This window comes from Emydura macquarii, unplaced genomic scaffold, assembly GCF_026122565.2.
Source record: "Emydura macquarii macquarii isolate MOO-44397 ecotype Brisbane River unplaced genomic scaffold, CSIRO-AGI_Emac_v2 contig_2422, whole genome shotgun sequence".
NCBI classification, from domain to species: Eukaryota; Metazoa; Chordata; order Testudines; family Chelidae; genus Emydura; species Emydura macquarii.
In genome coordinates, this window is record NW_027132559.1 from 20,171,079 (window position 1) to 20,195,288 (window position 24,210).

Sequence of the window (24,210 nt, forward strand, 5' to 3'; positions counted from 1 at the left end):
GAAGGAAACACCACCTTAAAAAAGTATGTCTCAGCCAGTTAGACTGGATGAAAAATGAAATATTGTAACTAAACTATATATTCAAAAACAAAGAGTTCTAAAACAGTGTTATCTCCAGATCTCATTTGGAATATCTGCATGAGATGGATCTTAATAGTTCATTAACTATCGTTTTCTTGGAACTGGTTACTGACATTTACAAAATACCATTACAAAGTTTGATTTAAATTTACCCAGACTGTGCTTCCTCTGATATAAGCAGCTCGTGAAAATACTCATATCTATATAATTTATAGATTTTAATGTGTGTTAAGGGGAAAATGAGTGATGTATATTTTACTGTGACCTGTATCCCACTTTAAAGATGGAAAACATGTTTTTCAGAAAAATATTCCACTTACCTCCATATGATATTTTGACTGTTTTAATAAGCTTGTTGCTGTAAAATGAGCTGAGTTGTCAAGTTTCAGATTTTATAACAATGTGCAAAAGTGTGCAAACAAATGATTTTTTATACTTGAGGAAAAAAAGAATAGGTGAGCAGTAGAAATAAATAGATTGTGTGATGTGGCAATTTTCTCCTATTGCTTTTACTTGCACTGTGTTTGGGGAAAATAGTGTAAATTGATCCCTTTTTACTTTTTTTTAATAATGTGTTATTTCCACTGACCACATAATTATATATTTATAAATAAAAAGAGTTCCTATGCTCTGGATGTAATGTTTGTATTTAATGATGCATTGTCCTTCTTCCAACAGTAAATCATGTTTGCATTTATATCAGCTGCCCAGAAAAGATACGATTCAACATTGTGTAATTCCTTTTAAATTGGTTTTCCTTTTATAGAATTGTGTCCCCAGTCTATAAAGGAAAAATATATTCAGGCAGCACAGAGGCTCTGCTGACATTTCTGTTACTGTGTATTTCATTCCTAAAAGTTGATAACCCTTCTCAATTTCCTAAACTACACAGGATAAAGCACTTAAGCCTGTATAGTATAGTGAAAAATCCTGCACTGGCAGGGGATGGACTACCTGACTTAACAGTTCTTTTCCCTCTCTTAATTTCTCAATTTTAATGCTTCCATTCCTTAACCTATTGTACGTATTGTGCTAAGAATGATCAAGGCAAGGAGGAAAACTCAGATATTCCATGTAGAAAACGAAAAGTCTTGCATATGGTGTCTCAGTGGACTTCCCTCTACAAAGACTGGTTGCATGAAGATGAGCATTTAAAGCAATTTTTAAAGGTACTGTAATACTCTCACCGATGTACTTTAATACTGTATAAATAGCATATTCTCAGGTATGTGTGTTTGAAAGTCCCAAGTGAGAAAAGTATCAGACATAATTTTTCTTACCTGTTGTTCATTTTCTCTTTGAGATCTTTTATACTAGTTCAGTGATTTGGGCATAAGTCCTCCCTGCCAATAGATGGAAAGGGTATGATTTCTGCTTCATTATGTCAGCCTTGTTCATATAAGGGGCCTAATGCCTCACAGATATTCAGTTGAAACTTAAAAATCAGTTATGTGAGACACTGAAAATAATAACGCTAAGTTTGGATATGAAATTTTGTACAAGGGTGGGTAATCTTTAAAGGGAGGAAATCTAGACTAGTATTCTGAAGACTGAAAATTAACAGGTAAAGGAAATATCCACAGATGTATTGACGTTCTTTAACAGGCCAGAACTTCCCAAAGCAGTGTTCCAAATGACATCGACTGGGACAACATTTTATGTCCCTTTCCCCAAGCACTGCATCAGCCAAACACAGAACATCTATCCTGCACTGTTTGGTAGGTGCTAGTAGAGATCCTGGTATCTATTTTATGCATTTTGAGAAAGTAAGGGCATGTCTGCACAAGCACTTACTGCATGGTACTTATGTCAGTGCACGCTAGGGCACTTTTAGTGCATATTAGCAGGGCCTACATGGACAGTTGTGTGTGGTATGCTGGAGTACTGTAGATTTACGTTCCAGGCTGGTGTGCTCATGTAGACACGCCCTAAATTTCTGCCTTACTTATGAGCAAGGAGTGTTAGGTTTGTCTATGTGATGCATTCGTCCGCACCAGAGGGGTGTAACTTGTCACGTACTAAATAGCCCATGCTGGTGCACACTAAAAATTCACCTAGTGCATGTTTAACATAATTACTGTTTGAAACGGAGCTATATTAACATGTACTAGGGATCTCTTAGTGCGCGCCAGCAGAGTCTCTAGTGCACGCCAGTTAGTGTGTGATACACTATTGCACACTAAAATTTACACCCCTCTGATGTGGACTAACTCACCATATAGACAAGCCTTTACTGTCCTGCCTGATTGATTTCTAAATGCAACTGTAACTGGATTGGCATTGAAATAGTAATGCTATGTTGGGCCTAGATCTGTCTATTTCCTGCTTCTGGTGGAAGGGAGGAATTCTCTTGGGAGACTGCCTCAGCTCCTCCTCCTTTCCTGAAGTAAAGCTCTTTACCTTCATTTGGGGGCCTGGTTGGGGGTACTTTCTGTTGTGGGTTCACTCATGGTAAACTTAAGAACCCTGGAGTGCTAAACTAATCTTAGAGGAAGTTTTGGGCTTCTCTGCTATTTGAGTTCCTTGTGACTGGTGCATCGCATATAGAAGTAGATGCCCAAGGGCTTCTGCTCTAGGGGCGTTCCATGTGTAAAACTGTGCTAGGAGTTGGGCACCAACTATGCCAACAATCGGAAATTTACATTTTATTAAATGTTGGTTTATATTGTAAGCCCTTGAGGGCAGGGACTCTCTCTTTGTTCTGTGTTTGTGTACAAAGGCAAGCACTTTGGGTCCCAATCCCGGACTGTGGCTTGAGGCACCACCACAATATGACCGTTTCTACTGCTAATGTTCAAATGACCTAAACTGCACCTGAAAAAATTTGAATGTGAAATTGCAATCCAAAATTATTTGTGCCCGTAGTTTGTAAAATTGGGCTGATAATTTGGCCTTTAGTATCTGATCCTCATTTGTTAGCCAGGAGAAACTATATCTGAACCTCTGAATGGGTATAGCAGATCAAAGAGAAAATGTTTACCATAATGACTTCAAGCATCAAAGTCAGCATAATTTGTTCACCTTTATATCTAAGGTCCAATGTCTTCCATAGTTGATTGAGGGTCTCAAAAGGGTTTGAATAATGACATTTAGGAAATGCAAAAAATCAATAACATAAGGTTTATTTGTTCATTAATTTGAGAGTCGGAGCATCTTGTCAATTGTGTGTGAGAGATTTTGGGACTGGAAAATGTTTGGATGTAAATGCAGAAAATACATGAAAATACCCCTAATTTTAGTAGTCAAAATCAATTGATTAATTATTATTACTCTCATCGTTTTAATCCAGGGATGATGGTGTGATCTATTTTCATGTTTAAAAATATATTGTTATTAGCTAAACCAGGTTTGAAGTCAAGCACAAATGCTGTTTTAAGTCTTCCCAGACTGATGAGTGTTGACATCTTAGTTCCATCCTTTGGTGATGGTGCAAAGAATATTTCTTCATACAGCAGCCAGAGACTGACTAATTTGGTTATTTAAATAGGAACACTTTGGATTACAGGACCCATTTTAAAACATTCCTGGAATTTATTTTGATAGGCTAATGCTTGATTTGATGGAAGCTGGTGCTGCTGTGATATATAGTATTTCTTTCAGTCATCAGATATGTGCAGATACCCTTTTTAATTTTTCAGACGATATACAGAAATGTGTTAGATGATGTATATGAATATCCCATACTTGAGAAGGAACTGAAAGAATTTCAAAAGATACTTGGAATGCATCGTCGTCAGTAAGTACTGAATATTTTGGTCAACCCTCATTTTTTGGGTATAATTTATTTAGTATTTACATTTTTTTTTTAGCACCGAGAAAGACAAAAGGATAAGTAATACACTACAATACAAGGAAAACAACACACATGGATTTTGTGTAAATAAGCTTTCTTTTTACATAAGGCCTGATTACGCCATTGTTTCTCATGTTGTATAGTACCTTGCTCTACAATTACACCCATTAATTTTGGTGAGACTACCTGCAGAGTAGGGTACTACTTAGTGGGAGAAAGTGTGGCAAAATATGACCCATAACTAGCAATCAATGATTTAAAATAACTGATACAGTGCATAGTATTGTTTATGGCAGGGTGGGGGGGGGGGGGGTTATTTTACCGTGAAACATTTACTCAACCCTCTTTTGCAACTAATATGGCAAGAGTGTCATTTACTATTAATTATGTTTTTTTAAAAGGACATTTTAATGTATATGTTTCAAGTAAGTAGAATTTGTTTTTGTTGTTTGATCATATTGAGATCAAAGAGAGCTTTGACATTGACTGTGACCAGTGCATATCCCTAGGAATGAATCTCTTTTATCGACTTTTTGTGGTATCAGACAAGCTCACTGCATTTATGTTTTTATCTTAAATTATATGACTAAACAAATGGTTTCAATCCATTAAAAGCAAGTAGTTATCTAGCAATTGTTTCTCCTGTAGCCTCAGAAGTCTGTTTTGCAATCACCCATACCATGCAACTTTTACCATTTGATGTAATTTGATAAAAGAGCCATAAAATATATTTTACATTCAAAATATATGAAATCAGTGTTTATATGGACCATCTCACTCTTCCTAGGGTTTGCTACATTTCTGTAATTGGGTAAGCTTGCTAAGTGGGTGTCACTAAGTCAGAAGTAGCCTAAGAACTTGTCTATATGTGGAACTATTCAGGAACAGCTATTATTGAATAACTTCATGTTGTGGACACTCATATTCTAGAACAAGAGTGCATTGCTCTTATTTAGCTTAACTGCTCTGGAATGTGTGTCCACATAGGGAGTTATTCAGGCATAACAGTTACTGAATAGCTGCATATGTAGACAAGCCCTGAGTTTAAAGGAGTTTTAACTTTACATATAATCTTTGAATTTTGCCCCCGAGTTAGTGGCAGAAACAGAAACGGGTCCCAGAACTCCTGACTCCAGTTAGTTCACTGATCTGACCACTAGTCCATGCTCTGTCCTATATTGGCATATAAAAATGTGAATGTTCATAGTGAACCAATTTACCAAGTACACTGTGCACTGAAATAAGTTAAAGGAACATTGACAGAGTACACCTTTTGTAAATGTATATCTCAGCTAGTGTAAATCAGCATAGTTTCACTTTCCAAAAGCTGAGGGTCTGGCCCTTGGGCTTTTGGTGTAGTATGCTAGGGCTTGATCCTATGACATGCTAACTGCTTCCTGGGTGAAACTGTGTGCCCTCAGCTCCCACTGAAGGAGCTCTGCACTAACTTTATATTGACTATATTGTGTTACAACCTTTTGGATAGCTGCACATTCCTTTTCTAATCTTTGGATAGAATGAGTAACTCAAAATTATCCCTTTTGTTTCAGCACCGTAGATGAATATTCACCTCATAGAAAGGTAATATGTGGTACATATATTTGACTTTTACATTGATTGTTAGCTCAAAACCACCCCTCTCCTCTCTTGACTTCTCCTTTTAATTAAAAATGTCTAGTGGCCAAAAACATGACAGGACACATCAGTGAGTCTAGGCCTGCAATGTTGCTAAAAGCTTTTTTTTTCTTCCTGCCAGCACAGCTCTGGTTTCAGCTGTGTGTGCTGACCTAAAGTAGCTGTGACATTATTAGCATTTTAACAACATATTTTGAGATGTCAGAATTCAATAGGAGCCTATCTCTTCCAGGCTGGATAGATACAGGTTTGAATTCAGGAAGACCTACGCAAACAAATCTAGCAAAGATATTGACTACAAATGTCAGATAGTCAATCAGAGTAAAGGGAGTTTGCTGTGACAGGGACACATACGGAGAGAGAGAGAGAGAGAGAGAGAGAGAGAGAGAGAGAGGAACGTGAATTTGTGCCTATTTAACTAGAAGGGAAAGAAGGAAAAGGAGATGTCAACATAAGACCTACATGGCAGTGAATTGCTGTGCTCATGAAATTCATTGGACTGAAGCTGAAGTGTGTAATAAGCTTAATAATGTTACTTTGGAATTGCAGAAAGCAGAAAATGATATTGAAGTGAAATTGCTAACTAGGCCAATCGACAGTATTTAGGACAGTATGTAAGAAGTAAACGTGATTACAGAGTCCCCTGAAATGTTTGCATTGCTTAGCCTAGTCATGTCTAACTTCCTCAGAATTCCACACCTCTACTGTTGTTAAATAAGGCAGCTCCCACTTTATTAGTCCAAGAAGGGAGAGGTGGATTTCCTATAAAAACATTTTGGCTAGACTTATCTAGAGCATTCTGCATGTAGTCATTGCTTTGTAAAGGGCAGGAACCCATACATTCATTGTTCTTTTTTTATTTATTTACCCCATCATAGAATAAAGCCTTCTTCCACCAATTCAGTCTCAAGGAGAACTGGCTCCAGCACAAAGGAACTGTGAATGAAACAGAGGAAAGTAAGTATGATTTAAAGGCAGTAGAGGAAAAGCTCAATGCAACACCTCTAAATATTGATATAAGAACATTTCTACATAACGGCTTCCCTTAAGCAACATTTTCAATTACAAACTTACAGCTTCTGAACAAGAACCTGGAGCTGTAAGAGACAAAAGATATAATGCAGTGAGAATACATTTCTGTTTCATGCCTTATGCAGGACTTCAACAGTAAAATGATGTCTCAGGGGCCCCTTTTTTCCTTTCTTTCCTTCTCCTCCCCAGCATCTCAGTAATAAAGGTATGAGACTCACAGGAGTACTGGCAAGAAACTGGACTTTATTTCCAAGCTTCTGATATGGATCCACGTTGCGAAAAGTTAATATTCATGTCACCTGAGTGCTTCTGGCTCCAGTATCCACTGTTACAACCTTCTCCCCCCCCAAACCCATTTGCAGGTGGAATGCAACATGCCTCTTCACATTAATATCGTCCATTACAAAATGAACTTCGTCTTCATTGTTGATAATGCAATAATAAAGTGAAGCATTATGTATTGACAGCTTTATGGGAATTAGGGAGAGAGGACGATTATATCATGGCTCCAAATTGTTATGTGAACTGAGACTAATGTGAATAGAGACACTAGTCTCATGCTTAAGCAGAGAACACCAGAGTGACCTCCTACCACAAAGTCCCTCACTTTATTAAGTCATTCCTACAACATATCCTAGTCCACAATGGTAACTGCAGGGTTAAGAACTCTACAAGTTCAACTCAGATCAGAGTATAATTAATGCCCATTTATGGTTATCATATCTATGCCCTTTAAATATTAAGGGTGTTCTCTAGGGTTATTTTTTACTACCTAACTTCAGTTTTTTGGCTTGAAGATCATGTTTGTTGGAATTTCAGGCCCACAAGACAGCCTCCAAAAATTTCAGGGTGAGATCTTCACTCCTGCTCTGGCCCCTTTATGACATATAAAAGGGCTAGAGTGGTGTAAAGGGCCCCGAAAGCCCAATATGCAGTTGGAGGAAGATTCCCTTGAAGTAGGAACTGAAGCAGATAGTCATAAGATTTCCACCTGAGATCACTCGATGTAGGGGAAATGCCAGGATGAAGCTGTGATCAGGAGGGACATGTCGGGGCTGTGGATGCTGCACGTAGTGCTGCAGTCTCTAGGGCATCCTGGGGAGGCTGCTATAATTTATACAGACATCTAGTTTGGTCTAATTATGCTGGAGGCCTCTTCAGTCTGGAGAACAGCCCAGGATTGGGAGAGTGCAAAGGTCATTTCAAGCTAACTTAGTCTACGCTCTGCTTCCCCTGGACTATAAGTTCTGTTCTGCACCTCTTAGAGCAGGTGCAGCATGGCATCTCAAGACTTTTAGTGGTTCCACAGCAATAGCAACCACAGATGTGACATTTAAAATAAGAGTAGGGGATTGAGTTTGGGCAGGCCATAAAGATGACAGTTTTTGAGTACCTGATGTCTAGGGTGGTCTAGATCCATTTAAAGTAAGGGATACGTTACTGGCCCAATTTAAAATTGTATTTTCTGTCAGTCTCTCCTCACTGCCTCCCAAAATGGCAGAGAATCCTAGAGGAGGGGAAGACATTTCAGCCAAGAGGAAAATCACTGGCTTTTCTGGTAACCATTGTAGGCAGATCTGATAATACCTTCCATATGGAAGTCAAATCTTGTCAATTCCTTTATTTTTTTTACATCTGATATCTTAAAGTGCTGTCTGACGTGTACCTTTTCAAGACTTTTATCTGTTCTAAAGAGATTCTGCCACAGGATGAACACCTGATTTACTGTCTGCCAACTGAGACAGGCTAACAAAAAAAAAAAAAAAAAAATTCTTGCATCAATTGACTGAGTTTTTTTTAAGGGTTAAAAATTAAGGTTCTCTCTCCTCATCTACTCAAAAACAAAATTGTGATTTTTTTTCAGTAGAATAAAGTTGCTGACCAACATCCTCTAGTGCAGTGTAAGTTCATGAAAATGCCATGCAGTTGTAAAGGTTTGTGAAGCAGGGGCAGAGCTATTGCCGTATACATCTGTCAGTAGAGACAAAATAAATCTCATCTGTGGAGGAGAGAAAGAATCGTCTCTATACTTTTGTTGTCTCTGTCTGTCTGCAAGAAAAAAGACAAAATTATAGGTAAAAATAATATTTAATGAAGCACCAAAATGAGTGGAAAAAAAAGTGAGCTTCTTTGACAGATGATGCCATTTTTGAGATACTGATTATACATATCTGCTTCTATGTTTCTCCTCTCTTACATTGCTACCACAATACGCATGACTGACTAAGATTTCTGCTCTGCCAAACCTGAAATTTTGTCGCAGAAACAAAAGAGGTGTTAATTGAGCTGATCATATTATGATGCGATTACTGTCAGACCAAACAAACTCATTTCAAGACAGACCTTTGAATTCTTTCTCCTTAGACCAGCTGAAAGGTTATTACTTTAGGGTCTGATCCTGAGAGTTATTGATTGCCTGAATCTCCCATTGACTTCAGTAGAAGTTATAGGCCCTTGGCACTTCTCCAGATCAGTCCCTTACAGGTGTGATGCACGTGATGGAGGAAGGAGATGTTTGTACTAATTATACTGCTGTTAGAACAGCTCCCACATCTGCTAAGACACTATGGTGATGTGTGTGGTTTGGAGGGCTAGGTAGGTTAGATGGATGGTTTGATTGAGGAAGACAGTAGAGAGAAGAAATCTTAGAACCTTATTGTTCTGATTAAACAGTGAGGTGCATAATAAGCCAAGTGGAGGATCTGAAGTATACAGAAATAATTCTGATTCTTCTGATCCCTGAAAGAAAGGAAACAAAAAATATCAACAGCTGAGCTTGAAAAGGAGAGATAGAAGAGGAAGCTTGTCTTCAATGCATCCAAAATAAGAATTGGAGAACACCTGCTCTCCTATTTACAATAGGAATTCTAACTGTATGTTGGTGGAGCACTATACTGTTCTGTATTATGTCCCTGTGATTTCCTAGGGAGAGGAGGAAGGGAAAGGAAAAATTATGATGTTTATGATAAGAGGTTAGTGTGCCTGTAAATCAATGTACAGCAGCAGCTCCTGCTGTCAAAGATTACTATCAAACAGAATAACAGCGAAGGCATTGCCAGAGTTTGGTTTGTGAAATTCTTTCACTTCCTATTAGTATGTGTCTTCATCTATTTATGGACATTTCTTTCTTCCTTTGTGCAGTTTTCTGCCGTGTGTATATAACAGAACATTCCTATGTCAGTGTAAAAACTAAAGTATCCACTTCAGCTGAGGAGATACTGAAAATTGTAGCTGAAAAGATCCAGCATGCAGAGGAGGACCTGACTCTGGTTACCGTCACATTCTCCGGGGGTAAATAATTTTTCACTCACCTGAATGCTAACCTTTTACTGTATCTCATCTATAAAAAGATAGTTGACATTTTCTTGTGCAAGGATGTAACTGTTCCCCTATGGGTCCACAGCTGGATGACCATAGTAACAATGAGCTGCTTACCAGAGAGTTGTTTCCATGACAACAGCTAATTCTTGGATACAGTAGGTTACTGCATTTCCTCACCAGGGCGAGAGTGCAAAGGACTTTCAGTGATTAGAAATATGTTATAAGGTTTTCCACAGATAAGCCTCCTAGTTTCATATTTAAATGAACTTCGGAAGGTACTGAGGTATGACTTGCTTTAAAAAGAGGATGAGTAGCACTGTGTGCTAGAGGGATAAGTTATGAATTTTCTGTAATGGGAAGAGGGGGGAGGGATAGAAAATGTGTAAAATGTAGGTATCCAAAGCAATCCAAGTAATATTTTCTCTCATTAAAAGCTGTTGGGATTAGTCTAGTTTGCAGCTTTGTTTTTTTTTTATTTTAGTCTTTCTTATTTAACAAAAAAGGTTTATTGTCTCTTTAAGTAAGATCACACAAATGACAGGATGACACTATTGATCTGTTTGACCTGCCTGGCCCCATCATTTCCTCTGGTGTCTGTCAGATCTTAAGATCTTTGGGAAGCTGTTTTGCTTATAGTGTCATCTTGTTACTCTTAGTGAATACAAAGAAGGTGATTTAACTAGTTGCATAAAAATAAGAGGCTGGATCCACAAAAAAGGCTAATGAATAGATTTTAAATATATGGGCCAGATCCTCAGCTGGCATAAATTGGTGTAGCTCCATTGACACTGAGGATCTCGTCCTATATATACACACCCATATTTAGTTTTGAATGCAGCTAAAATAAATAAATATGATAAAATATACAATAAATTATGGCACATTAATTTATCTGATTCAGAACGTTAAGTCAAATTCTCCTCCTCGTGCAGATCCCAAACAAACAAACTTTGTGTAGGGTATCCATGTAGGTGATGAAGGGTTGGCATCCTGCCCCAGGAACTCAGAACCTGCATGAAGAGCAGCCATGCTACCATATCCACATAGGAACTTTGGCCAGCAGATCCACTTAATTTCCAGACATGCCTGTCATGCCTGTGCCCTAACCTGCCTGTAGTGCTTTCTCAGCATTGCAAAACCACAGTGGTTCTGCTGCTTTTCAGGTCTTGTGCATCTGTGTAAGGAGGAGACGGGATTTGCCGCTAAATAATAGTGCTGGTTATAACATCATTGCTAGCTTGGATAGGTAAAGAAGATCAGCAATTCACAAATAATGAAGCATAGTATTAGCTACAGCATATATATGCTGGGTTCCAGAGAAAGCACTAAAATAATAATCACAACTACTTGTTTGTTAAATTTAAAAATCATTGAAAACCAACAATAACAGGAATGTCATTTGTTCATTAACATTTGTAAGCCACAAATTGTTCCTTCTTATCCCTGATTAATTAATTCAGTGCTATCAAAACTAGGTTGTCCTGATTGTTATATACTATTGGCAGCATGGTATGTGCACTAGGCACATAACTCCCACGTATTTCCCTTTTCTGGTTGTAATACAATTTGTATGAGTTAGAGATCTGCTGCATCTTTTATTTGTATCAGCAACATAAACATTAAAGAGGTAACTTTTATTGATCCACTTAATTGAATAAACTAGGATGTTTTTCATTCAAAATGACCTCAAAATGTTTTACTCCTTGTAAATAGTGGTTCAGATGTAAATGTATCATTTACTACTATGGAGCTGAAAGCACTTGTGCAGATGGCATAGACCTGAATAATTCAGCTTCACAGACATCTTGCTTTGATTATATTTACTATACACCACATAGACAGTGATATCTCAGCCTGGTGGATAAATGGGAACAGGTTGAGTAAATCAGTAAATACTATGTACAAAACTTGATTACAACTGATAAAGCAAATTTGCCTTCAGGCATTTGTTTGCATGTGGAACTTGATAGTTATGTACCATATAGACTTCTGTTCTGAGGGTCTGACTTTTTTTTTTAATATATATATATTTTAAGAAAAACACGAACTACAACCAAATGAGCTGGCTATCTCCAAATCTCTCGATGCAACTGGTCGTATGTTTGTCTACAGAAAAGATCTGACTGATACTTTGGTAAGACTGTATGATCTAAAGCTGTATAATGGTCATCTTGTCTGATTCCAAGTCTAGGACTTAGTGTTTTTCCCTAATGATCTTTTTCAATGTACAATTTATTTTTCCAAATTCCTTAATAAAGCTTGTCTGAACTTAATTGTAGAAAGGCAGCTTTAGCATAAATAACTGGCAAAGTCAGTTTCTGTAATTTATTGAGCTAATTGTGCCTTTTAAAATAAATGTTCCTGAATTTGAGAGTCTTTACTAAACAGCAGTAGAATTAGTTAATATGTCAAATAAGCTAAATCTTTTATACAAGTTTAAAGTGTTTGGACAATTCATTGACATTTATTAAGAGAGAAAAATTAAGCCAGATTTGTGCCTGGTTCTTGTGCAGGTATGGAAATGGGGTGGGGATAGAGAGGGCCAGTGTAAGTAGTCTTATTTCCTTGTGCCTCTCTGTCACCATGTAGGTCTAGCGCATAATAGCATTTTCTGTGCTCTGCGGAGTTCAGCATCTGTTCCTCCCTAGGATGGCTACTATACAGAGAGCACTAAGTGGCACACATCAGCCAGTGAAACAGGGCAGACACACAGTGTGCAGCCCCTCTCAAAGTATCTCCTGAAGACCCCCTGCAATATGGACCAGCACACAGCACAGTCAGGCACAATTGGGTTCTGAATGAATGAACTTTTCAATAATCTTCTGTTGACATTCCAGCTATGCAGAAACAAGTGTATAGGTATTCCAACTGCTGTGCTACATTATCAGTGTCATTAGACTTCATGAATTTGTCCTATGTAAGAGAAATGTCTATTTAAATTTTCTTGGATCATTCTGTCATTAAGAGCTGACATGCTGTTATCATTCTAATGTATCATCCACATTGTTTGCAGTGTAGTATCCACCTTAAAAAAAAGTTGTTAATACCAAAAAGTCCCCAGCAAATCTAATTTCATTAGTGAGAGAGTTTTGTGATTTTTTTAAATTTTATTTTGTAACTATCAAAAAAGCATTAAAATGATGGCTTAACTGATTGAAAGGTTTCAACTGCTCGTGTCAAATGTCAGACTGAGGATATAAAAAACAAGAGAGAAACTTTTGAAAATCAGAGTTTACAAATGATCCTTAACTCCAGTGGTACTAGAGAGTTCCACAGTAATATGCTAAATAACTTTTGTGAATTAGGCCTCCCAACTTTTTACTGCTGCCTGACAATTGCATTCAAAGTAAGCCATTTTTCATCATAAAATTAGTAGTTTGATGTAATTTGCAAATGTGCATTCTGGGATGGAGGCACGTTTTTTATATATATATATATATACACACACACACACATATACTGTAAATCTGGTCTGTTTCCTTATTGGAACTCATCATAATGTTGTCTTCTTTATTTCTAATACAAAACTTGCTGGAGCATTAATTCTGATCACAGGCCATAGTGATTTCAGGGATTTTACTTTCATTATGCTGTCTGCCTGCTCAGTGTTTTATAATCAGGTTTTAGAGAGCGAGAGAGAGCCTAATTCAATAAGAAGACATTGATTACTTTCTGCTGTTTCTTAAACAGGCTGTAACTCATTGAAGGTGAACAGTGTGATGAAAAAATTAAATGCACTCAAGGAAGATTAGTTTTTCAACGTTGGGTTTTTACTTCAGTGGAGTAGCTAATTCAGGGCAGAACATCTGGGAATTGATTAGGATCCTTTTGTTTCTGTCCATTGACTTAGAATCCATTTGCTGAAAATGAGGAATCACTGCAAAGGTCTGTGAGAATTTTGGGAATTAACACCTGGGATCTTGCCTTAGAATTAACAAACTTTGATTGGAGTCTCTTCAATTCAATTCATGAGGTAAGAAGCAGCAGCTTTAGTGTTACTGTATCACTAATTGTCCAAGTTGTTATGGGATTTTTTAATCAAAGGCACAATTCTGGTTAAAAGAAATCATTAAAAGTTGGAATGTAGGCTATAAATGGGGAAAATAATGAATCATTTAAAACTCATGCTGCAAAGTCTGTTCTGTCTTTTATGCAGGGGCAACTGATGCAACATCATATCACCGTCATGACATTGCAATGTCCTGGTGTTGCATCATGTTGGAACATAAGCATCACGACATAATAGTGCATCAGCATCATATTGTGATGCAGCAACATTGAATGATGAGGCTATCGCACAAGCCCAGAAGATAGCTTGTAAATCTGTCCAGGAAAAATTGATGCATGCAACTTCCCTATGTTGGGGCATCTTGTATTTTCTTTGATCATATGTGAAATTTTATATTTTCATTGTTTTGTATCTCAAAATAGAAAAGCAAGAAATCTGTCTTTTGCACTTAGTAATATTTCAATACACTTAAGACTTTTTAATTGTGATAATAAAAGCCATCCAATATAGGGGGGTGTATATACACACACCCACATCTCCTGTAGAAGGAACTCCATGAATTTGTATCAAGTTATCACTTTAAGCATAGTGGAACCTGTGATTTGAGGAAAGCCACTAGATGCCAACGTAGTGAGGAGGGCTTTAAACTAGGTTCAGGTGGTGCGGGTGACAAAAGTCCACAACAAACCTCATTGTTTTCTTTGACAGGGTGACTGGCCTGGTGGATGGTGGGATGCAGTAAATGTGATATATCTTGATTTTAGTAAGGCTTTTGACACAGTCCCACATGACATTCTCATCAGCAAACTAGGGATATGAGGTCTAGATTAATTTACTATTATGCAGGTGCACAACTGGTTGAAAGACCACATTCAAAGAGTAGTTATCAATGGTTCACTGTCAAATTGAAAGGTGTATCTAATGGGGTTCCCCATTGTTCAGTCCTGGATCCAGCACTGTTGAATATTTTCATGAATGACTTGGATAACGGAATGGAGAACATGCTTATAAAATTTGCAGATGACAGCAAGTTGGGAGGGGTTGTAAGCATTTTGGAGGACAGGATTAGAATTCAAAAGAACATTTAATTGGAGAATTGGTCTGAATTTCACAAGATGAAATGTAGTGAAGTTAATTGCAAAGTACTTCACCTTGGAAGGAAAAATCAAATGCAGAACTACAAAATGGGGAATAACTGTCCAGGCAGTAGTACTGCTGGAAAGGATTTGTGTGCTATAATGGATCACAAATTGAATATGAGTCAACAATGTGATGCTGTTGCAAAAAGGCTTATATCATTCTTGGTGTATTAACAGAAGTGGCATGTGAGACACAGGAGGTAATTGTGCCACTCTGCTCGGTACTGGTGAAGCCTTAGCTGGAGTACTGTGCCGAACACACTTTAGGAAACCTGTACAAATTCAAGAGTCCAGAAGAGAGCAGAAAAATGAGAAAGGGTTTGGAAAACCTGATCTCTGAGGATAGGGTTAAAAAATGGGGCGTGCTTAGTATTGAGAAAAGAAGACTCTTATCACATCCCCCCTCAGTCTTCAAATATGTTAAGGGCTGTTATAAAGAGGACAGTGATCAATTGTTCTCCAGGTCCACAGAAGATATGACAAGAATTAATGGGCTTAATCTGCAGTAAGGGAGATTTTGATTAGACATTAGGAAAAGCTTTCTAACTATAAGAACTATAACTATAACTCTGGAATCGTCTTCCAAGGGAGGTTTGGGAATTCCCATTGTTGGAGGTTTTTAAGAACAGGTTGGACAAACACCTGTCAAGGATGGTCTAGGCTTAATTGATCCTGTCTCCACACAGGGGGCTGGACTTGGTGACTTCTGGAGGTCCCTTCCAGCCCTACATTTATATGATACTAAAATGGCACAGCAATTTAAGGCCCATTCCAATGCCCAGTGTGCCTTTCCACTGACTTCAGTGGGCATTGCAACAGGCCCTCTAAAGCACTGTCCTGAGTAATCTAGAATCTCATGGGAATGAGGTGGAGTGCAGCAGCAATGGCAGGATTAAAATAGTACTGAATCATCCTCTGAAAAGTGTGGTGCCCCTTTGAGAATAAAAGGAGTAATGTGACATCTTCCATGCCTTTCATCTTAGATCCATTCTCTGAGCTTTCCTCTGAGTTTCATTTAGAAACTTAGTTCTATTTAGAAACTTTAAAACTACAGATAGGTGAACTTGTTCAGAAAAAAATAACAACCTTCCCCATGCTCCCTGAAGCATTGGCTATTCTTAGAACCGAATCTGAAATGAACTTTTTGAAGGTTCTGGAAAGTTTAGATATGGGTTGTTTTTTAGACTGGAACTAGAAATGGTGAAATGTTGAGAGAGACAGACTGTTTTTGTCCTATTTCCAGCTGTGATCAGAAGTAGAACTGCATGAAATCTCATAAAAACACTTCCTGCAAGATTTCTACTCACATGTAAACTCAAGAGGTTCCGATAAGCCTCTAAACTCCAAACCAGAACTTTGAACCATTTGAGATTAACTCATCACTGATTAAAATATCCCTTCTAAATAGCAATGGTTTCTTACTTAATCTAATTTTTAAAAATATATTAAATTTTAAATAATTTAAATTTTATTTATACTTTATAAAAAGCCCTAATAATGTAATAATTGTCTTCCAGCAAGAGCTGATATACTTCACCTTCAGCAGACAGGGCAGTGGTGAAAACACTGTGAATCTTAGTCTTCTGCTTCAAAGATGCAATGAAGTACAACTCTGGGTGGCCACAGAGATACTCCTCTGCAGCCAGCTCTGTAAACGTGTACAGCTAGTGAAAAAATTCATCAAGATTGCTGCCCAGTAAGTTACTAAAGTTGAAACTGGAATCCTTCAATGAACATATTTTATCTTTTCATTGGGAGAAAGGGGGGAGTGGGAGGTGAAAGGGAATTTGTTTATCCCTTGTCTTTAAATGTTTAGTAAACATGATGTACACATAAATTGGTCTATAAATAACAATTAACGAACATTGGCCAAAACCAGGCATAATGCAGCTGTATGCTATGCAAGTCTCCATCTATATGGCTTTCCGTTGTATCAAACAATGATATCATGGCCTCTCGTGTGTTCTCTTGTGGCTGTGTAATTAGACTGGTGAAGATGAAAGTTGCAAACAGATATCACACAGTAATGCATAGGCTCCCACTAAAGCAGCGGTGCACAGATTTTTCCTGTTACACCCTCCCCCTCCTGTAATGGAATATTTCCCCCCCTCCCCCCATTACCACGCAATTATCTCAGCAGAGGAGCTTGGGCTGACGGTGGAGTTGGGGACAGAACTGGGTCTGGGGGTGGAGTGGAGCTGTGGTTGGGAGCGGAGCAGGTGGCAGAGTGGAGTTGTAGCCGTATCTGTGACCAGAGCTGGGCTGGGGGGTAAAGCATGGAGTGGAATGGAGCTGGAGCTGGGCTGGCCTGGGCCCCACTGCGCACCCCTCTTGAATGTTCCTCCATGCCCCGCTATGGGGTACATGCCCCACAATTTAGGGACCACTGCACTAAAGACTTAGTATGATGTTTGGCTGCTTTTTCAATCAGTTTTCCATATGTCTTTCTCAAAGTGTTAACAACCTTTGTTGATGATTCCTCTCCATTCAATGCACCTACTACATGACCTGCAAAATCCCAGCTAACTCATCAATGCCTTTTGATGAGACCACAAAACTCATTTGCAATGTTAACCTTAAACCCATACCTCCAGAGATGAAAGACTGCTCATACTGAGCTATTGCACAGTCTACTCCTCTTTTGAGTGTGCTTAATTTAACTAAATTATTTTATTATTTAATTTCTTATATTTGCCAAATTTTAACTGAGAATACTGGATGAGCCATTCCTTCTCCGTTACTAACATTACTAGCATTTACTGTATGCCTGTGGAACAGAATACAAATATATACTGTACACAGAGTTCCTTTCTCTATAATCATGCCTGTTTTAACAATAAAGGGAATGAACTGTTGAAACAAATGCAGCCATTCTCCTCACCTCTATCATACACTTGTTGGTCTCCTGCAGTATGTGAATATTCATGCTCATAGAAAATGTATAATTTGTTCCCACGTGTATCCCTTCACCAACTGACTTGATTAAATTTGTTCCAAGGGAGACAGTTATGTACAGAAGACCATTCTCTGCTGAACCAATGTCTTTGGTGAAGTGCATTCTGTTAATCTAATAAAATGTACTCACAAATGCAATTTGTTTTGGTTTGCAAGTTTTGTGCTATCCAGCAACACATTCATTTCCAGGCTTATCAATTACTAACTTTGTTCTAATTATGTCTGAAAGGATTGATTTCATGTGGCTCACTGGCTTCCCCAGTAACACTACTTTGCATTCCTAGAAAAGTTTCATAGCTGTTTCCCATGAATAGGGATTTATTTGCTTCTAGAGTTAGAGATTGCTTCATCTGAGTTAATTCCATCTCTTTTAGGGAATGTGAAGTTAAAGTTGTAGAAACCAAATACAGTAATTGCCTAATAGAAGAGGGCATTTTATCTTTGCATTACTGATGTGTTCATCACTGTAATAGCTAGGAACCAAAATATGGATGCAAATTTAGATGAACTTGTAGTTCATTCAAATGCTGCTGTAAACAGAAAAGTGACTCTCAAAAAGCAGCATTGTGGGATTCCATTTTTATCATACCTGACTCCCAGAACAAATTGGTGCATGGGGAATGTTTGGGGTGCAGTAGGGAGGGGAGTGGATTCAACTCAATGCACTCAAGCTGCTCTTAACTCTTACCAGGGCAGAGAGTTAGAGAGCCAGAACCAGCTCTCTGACGTCTCCTTTTCCACTGCTCCCAGATGCTGCATGTAGCAGAAAATATCTGACCTAACAACTCCCTGAACTCCAGCTGGGTCAATGTAGAGCCATAACTTAAATCCCTGTATTTGGTGCTCATACACTGCTCTGATGAGTTCTCTAGAAATACCCAAAATAGACAGATGAACAGGAAGATTTTACTTTAATGTAGAAAAAATGCAAAAAGTAGAGAATGTTGCAAGAACATTGATTCCTACACTTTTGCAAACTAGAAATTCTACCCAAAAAAATCATGTTAACAAAGAAAGAAGGAACCATTACTCTGGTTATACAGGAGAATTGTAGAAGCAATATTTAAGGAGAATAGATGAAGTACAGGGAATTATTGATCGGTTAGTATAATATAGATGCCAAGTTATTTCCTTTAGGAAATAACTCTGTATGCACTTAGAAGTAAACTTCTTGATGAGAGAAAGAGAGGTAAGCATGCATTTGGAAAGAACAGATCACAACAATTGGATATAATTACAAGTTTGGTAAGCAAAATAATACAGTGGACATAGACTCTGATACAAAATTTGTCAAAGTCAATGAAAGATTTGTACAAATCGATAGCATGAGACATTTCCTGCTCTGAAGAGCTTACAGTCTAAGGTCTGGATCATGCAAACCCTTAGAGTAGGTCTACACAGTGATAACAGATATGTTGGCCCGGATTAGCTAATTTTAGTTGACTGTCCAGAGGACAAAGAAAGGAAGCCACTGGGATTGTGGAATACTTTTGGCAGACTCCCAGACCACTAGTCCAGTGGGGCAGCCTCTACACTGCAGAGCAGTAGGGCTTGAACAATGGGTCCTGGTTTGACTCAAACTCAGAACCTCCACTCCAGTGTAGACTTCTTACTCTGGGTCCGAGCTCTCAGTTAAGGCGATTTGTGTGTAGATGGAAAGGGGGATTAGGGTTGAGCCTGAATTCAGACAGTGGGTTTACATTGCAACGTAGACGTACCCTTAGGCATGTACTTACCTTTACTCAAATGAGTAATCCCATTTAAAACAGTGGGACTATTCATGTGCTTAATGTTAATTTAAAACACAATCCCAGTATATCTAATTTTTATAGTTGAACTTTAGATACAGTCTTGCTTGGGAATCTGTTTGAGAAAGTGATACTCTTTGACTAGCATACTATAGTTTGTGATTGCATATTTGCTAATGGACTAAAAGTAAATAGCAAATAATCATATATAGTAAAATGCGAAATTAGAGAGAGGTATCTAGCAGAATTTCATAGTGATCAGTAATTGGGACTAGTACTAAACTAATAATGAATCCAGAAAGATATATAAATTGAACATTAATTATATTTGCAGACAATAACAAATTATGAGGGATTGCAAACACATTGGACAGTAGAGAGAAAATACAGAATGATCTTAAGGGTTTAGTGTTATGTGCAAACAACAATGAGAGATTTAATTTAGATAAATGCAGAGTAATACAACTAGGGAATACCAATACAAACCCAAAGAAATGTACAAGAGATTATTTATTAAAGAGCCGCATTGTGGAGGAGGTCCTTACATGATGATAGATGACAAATTGAAGGCAAAGTCAAGGTGTGATGCTGTTGCAAATAAATACATCTGATGCAGGATTTGTGTTTATATAGGAGTAGCACATGAGAGAATAGAAAAATAAAGATAGAAACTGCTCCTCTCTCTCCTCTGATACATATGCATCTTGTTGGTAAGGCCAGAATTCAAGTATGGTGTCCAGTTTTCCAGTTTCTTCTGTGTAGGTGTAGAGGTAGAGAGGGGAGTTGATAAATTATGAAGAATTTAAAGAAGCATAACAAAAATTAAAAACGGATTGCTGGCCTTGACTATGAAGAGAAATTAAGGGAAATGAATATGTATAGCCTACAGAAAAGATGATAATGAAGGGTGAAACTATTTATATAATAACACAGTCAAGGGCAAAGAATTATTCTGTGTGGTAAAGGACTAGTAATGGTTTTAGTGTAGAGGACAACCTTGTATTAGTGCAGGAAAGTTGGACTTGATAACCTGGGATGTCTTTCTGTCCCAATTATCTATTATTCTCTAGGACCAGAAATCAGAGTCCATTTAAAAAAAATGTTCTTTTTTTATTCTACAGCTGCAAAGCCCAAAGAAACCTGAACTCATTCTTTGCCATTGTTATGGGTCTCAACACTGCATCCGTCAGCCGGCTGTCTCAAACCTGGGAGGTAAGATATGTCTTGACAAAACTGTACTTTGCACACATTTTTGATGGTGGGTTTTTTCTTTTTAAATACTAGCTCTACATGCTAAATTCAAGTGTGGGAGAAGGGTGGGGGCGGGGGAAGGTCAGTAAATAGACAGTATATAGACATCTACATTACCTGTAAATGCAGACCACCTGAGAATTCTAGTGGATCTAAATTTATTCCTGCAGGGGTTTTAAATAAGGACAAAGCACAAAAAAAAAAAAAAAAAGTCTCCGAGATCAGATGAGTTATCCATAAAGGTCCAGAAATTATCAGTAGTACAGTTTTGAACTATGGTGGAGAAGGCTAGTTACATTTAAGTGAGAAATAGATTCCAAAGAAACAGACTCATTCTATATACAAGTTTCATTTAAAATTTTACAAAATAAAAAGAGACCTTCATAAGGGCAAACCTTTGATTGAACTCTTGCCCAGCTGTTCATTTTGGGCAATGAGTTTAGGAAATGAATAAGTATTATGTTTAATACATAGACTAATGGTTAAAGAAGCTACGAGTTGCCAAACAGAGAAGGGGATATTAAGAGGGGGGATTCCACTGGGATCTACGTTTATACTGCGATTGTTTCCTTCAAAATAAATTACTGATCAGCAATATCTGCAAGCTAATTATATTTGCTGATGACACAAAATCAGGGAAGTGTTGACTAATATTCCAGAGTAAACCACTAGCAGACGATAATCCAAAGGATTTGAATCTGGAATGCAAACGAGCATAAAGAACCTGCAGTGGAGTCTATCAAAAATAACCTCAAGCACAGCTAGTAGAATTCAAACAGCAGAAAGGGGTTTATACTCAGCCATATTAAGAGTTAAGTTATCCCCTGCCATACAAAGTAATACGGAAGGAAAAATGAATTGTATATGTCAATGACTAATGCTGTGGGGCAAACAAAAGCCAATAATCTCCTGTGTGGGGAGCAGCATGTGGGAGCCCAGAAAGACACAGGGTAGGAACCACTAAATGATTGAATGGCTCAAAATCTTCAGCAAAATCTGCAAATTTTGGGGCATCCACACAGAAAGCGAGCACCCCTCTGCATTACTTCCTAAGCGACCTCCCTACCGGCAGTGCTGCTCTCTCAGGAGCCAAGCCATAGGCGCTGGAACTAGGGAACACCCTGACTTGACGTGGTTTCCATCATATGCAGGGTTTACAGTTTGGGTCAATGGTTCTCAGCCCTTGCACTATACAAATTGTTCCAACGCCCCTCAGCTTAACTACCATTGCCTACCTGTTGGGGTGTGCCTTTCTCCCACCCTTGGAGGGTAGGGTAAAAAGGTATGGGCTGGGAGTAAATACTGTAGAAAAGGTGCAGTTTTGCTGCTTTGGGAATGTATTCTGTGCCCCTGCTGTATTTCAGCTTCTAAGAATAAAATGTGTTAGTACTGTACTTGTTCAGTTAAATTAGAGGATCAGCAATGGATAAGGTGTCTTTCTTATACACTCTGTGTATGTGCCTGTTAGTAAATATAATAAAATGCATAGACAGTTTTTTCCTTTTTGAAATGCATGAAGCTACAGTTGTTTGCATGTCTCTCTTTAAATTTGCAAAACTTTACTACAGAACAGTTTCAAAATCCAAACGCTTGTATGCATCAGTAACTTGAATTCTAGGAAATAGAGAGCAATGCTTTTAAATTAATCGTAATTACTTATACATGCAAATTAAGTCACCTAAATTCAAGCAACCAGTTACGCACCCAAGCTTGCATTCCTAAATATGTGGCTGCATTCCCAGGTGTGCCCTACTATTTTTGTGCTCAGTATTCAGTGTTTTAAGTCATCTAACTTCCTCCGATTGAAGATGTTAAAATGTGTGCAAGTGAATTTCCATGTGCAGTTATCTGAGGTGTGCAGGTATTTTAATCATACTGCACAGGAACATCTTTTACAAATGTAGAGTATAATCCTGCAAAATTTACTCATGTGAGTAGTCTCCATGGTCCTGATTCTCCTCTCAGTTACACCAGTGTATATCAGCAGTAACTGAAATTAGTGAAGTTACACCAGTGTGAGATAAGAATCTGGCCCTTGAGTTGTAGGATTGGGTCCTGAGCCCACATTTTAGGAAAAGAGTTAGGAGATTATTGAAATTGGCTAAATTGTCAGCCTGTGTTGTTTCCATCTTCACAAACCTATTAAGACAAATGGGACAGACAAGGAAGTTAGTGAGGAAGATGAAAACAGATGTTCAGAAGCAATTTTCATAAAAGAATCATGAATGTGTGCAATCTCAAAAGGCAGACTGCTAAATCTAATATACTAGTATCACTTTAACCATTATTCATAATTGGAGGTTTTAGTACTGGGAAAATAACTGCCTGGGGAAGTGGCTTGTTGCTATTTGACACTTCGCATATGGCAGACCATCTCAGAAAGAGAAACTGTATTTTTCTGTTTATTTGATTTCTTTAGTCCCATTTCCTTTTTTCTTTTTTCCCTCGCACCTCAGAAAATCCCTGGGAAGTTTAAGAAAGTCTTCACTGAACTTGAAAGTTTGACTGTAAGTACAGTGCTAGTACCCGAAGAGATTAGCTCCCCGGTTGTGCCCCCTCTAGCTTATTTCTTTTGGAACTGACTGCTATTGTCTGAAGTTGAGATTTTCTCCGATCATGGCTTGCCACAGGCCGCACACATCTCAGAAGTGCTACAGTAAATACACCCTGCATTCCTGTGGACTGACACGGGTGGAAAATAAAGAGCCAAAGTCTATAGCTGGTTTTTCTGGTGTAAATCTGGAAATAATTCCTTTGCCATGGTAGCTAATCACCAGTCTTTTGCTACTCAGTGAAAGATGCTAAGAATTTGTCATTTGTTGTGAGATACTGCTCAACATGAGTATTTCCTTTGGCTTCCCTGGGACTAGCAAGGTGACCACTGAATTGAGTAAGAGTGGCAAAATTTGTCCCTTAATGATTGTTTCATTTTTGCATAATCATCACAATTGGAATTTTTATACAATAATTACATGTCCTCAGGTTTGAGATGTTTACAAAAACATTTAATAGTATAAATTGTGATGAGTTTTAGAATTACAGTACTTACATAGCATAGAACCGCTCAGCTGCCTTCCATTATTTTTTTCTTTAAGATGTCTGATGTATGTCGTATTGTTTAATGGGTTAATTTTTCACTGGAAAGATGCATCAATAGCTTTCTTTGGACAGATTCTGTTTGATATTAAGATGAAGAGATAGTGTTAATAGAGATTATGTGGGGAAATTACAGAAGAGTCAAATGGT

General features: G+C 38.0%; 1 protein-coding gene across 1 annotated transcript in view; it reads left to right on the top strand.

Annotated features, from left to right (window-relative positions):
* RAPGEF5 (Rap guanine nucleotide exchange factor 5) overlaps positions 1-24,210 on the top strand; it is a 225,789-nt gene that overhangs the window by 182,916 nt on the left and 18,663 nt on the right. Inside the window, exons 13-22 of the mRNA XM_067562081.1 lie at positions 1,106-1,250; positions 3,720-3,817; positions 5,425-5,455; positions 6,388-6,466; positions 9,683-9,832; positions 11,899-11,996; positions 13,713-13,835; positions 16,528-16,706; positions 20,835-20,925; positions 23,421-23,471. Of these exons, the coding sequence (XP_067418182.1) occupies positions 1,106-1,250; positions 3,720-3,817; positions 5,425-5,455; positions 6,388-6,466; positions 9,683-9,832; positions 11,899-11,996; positions 13,713-13,835; positions 16,528-16,706; positions 20,835-20,925; positions 23,421-23,471 (1,045 nt within the window). The remainder of the gene's footprint in view (positions 1-1,105; positions 1,251-3,719; positions 3,818-5,424; positions 5,456-6,387; positions 6,467-9,682; positions 9,833-11,898; positions 11,997-13,712; positions 13,836-16,527; positions 16,707-20,834; positions 20,926-23,420; positions 23,472-24,210) is intronic.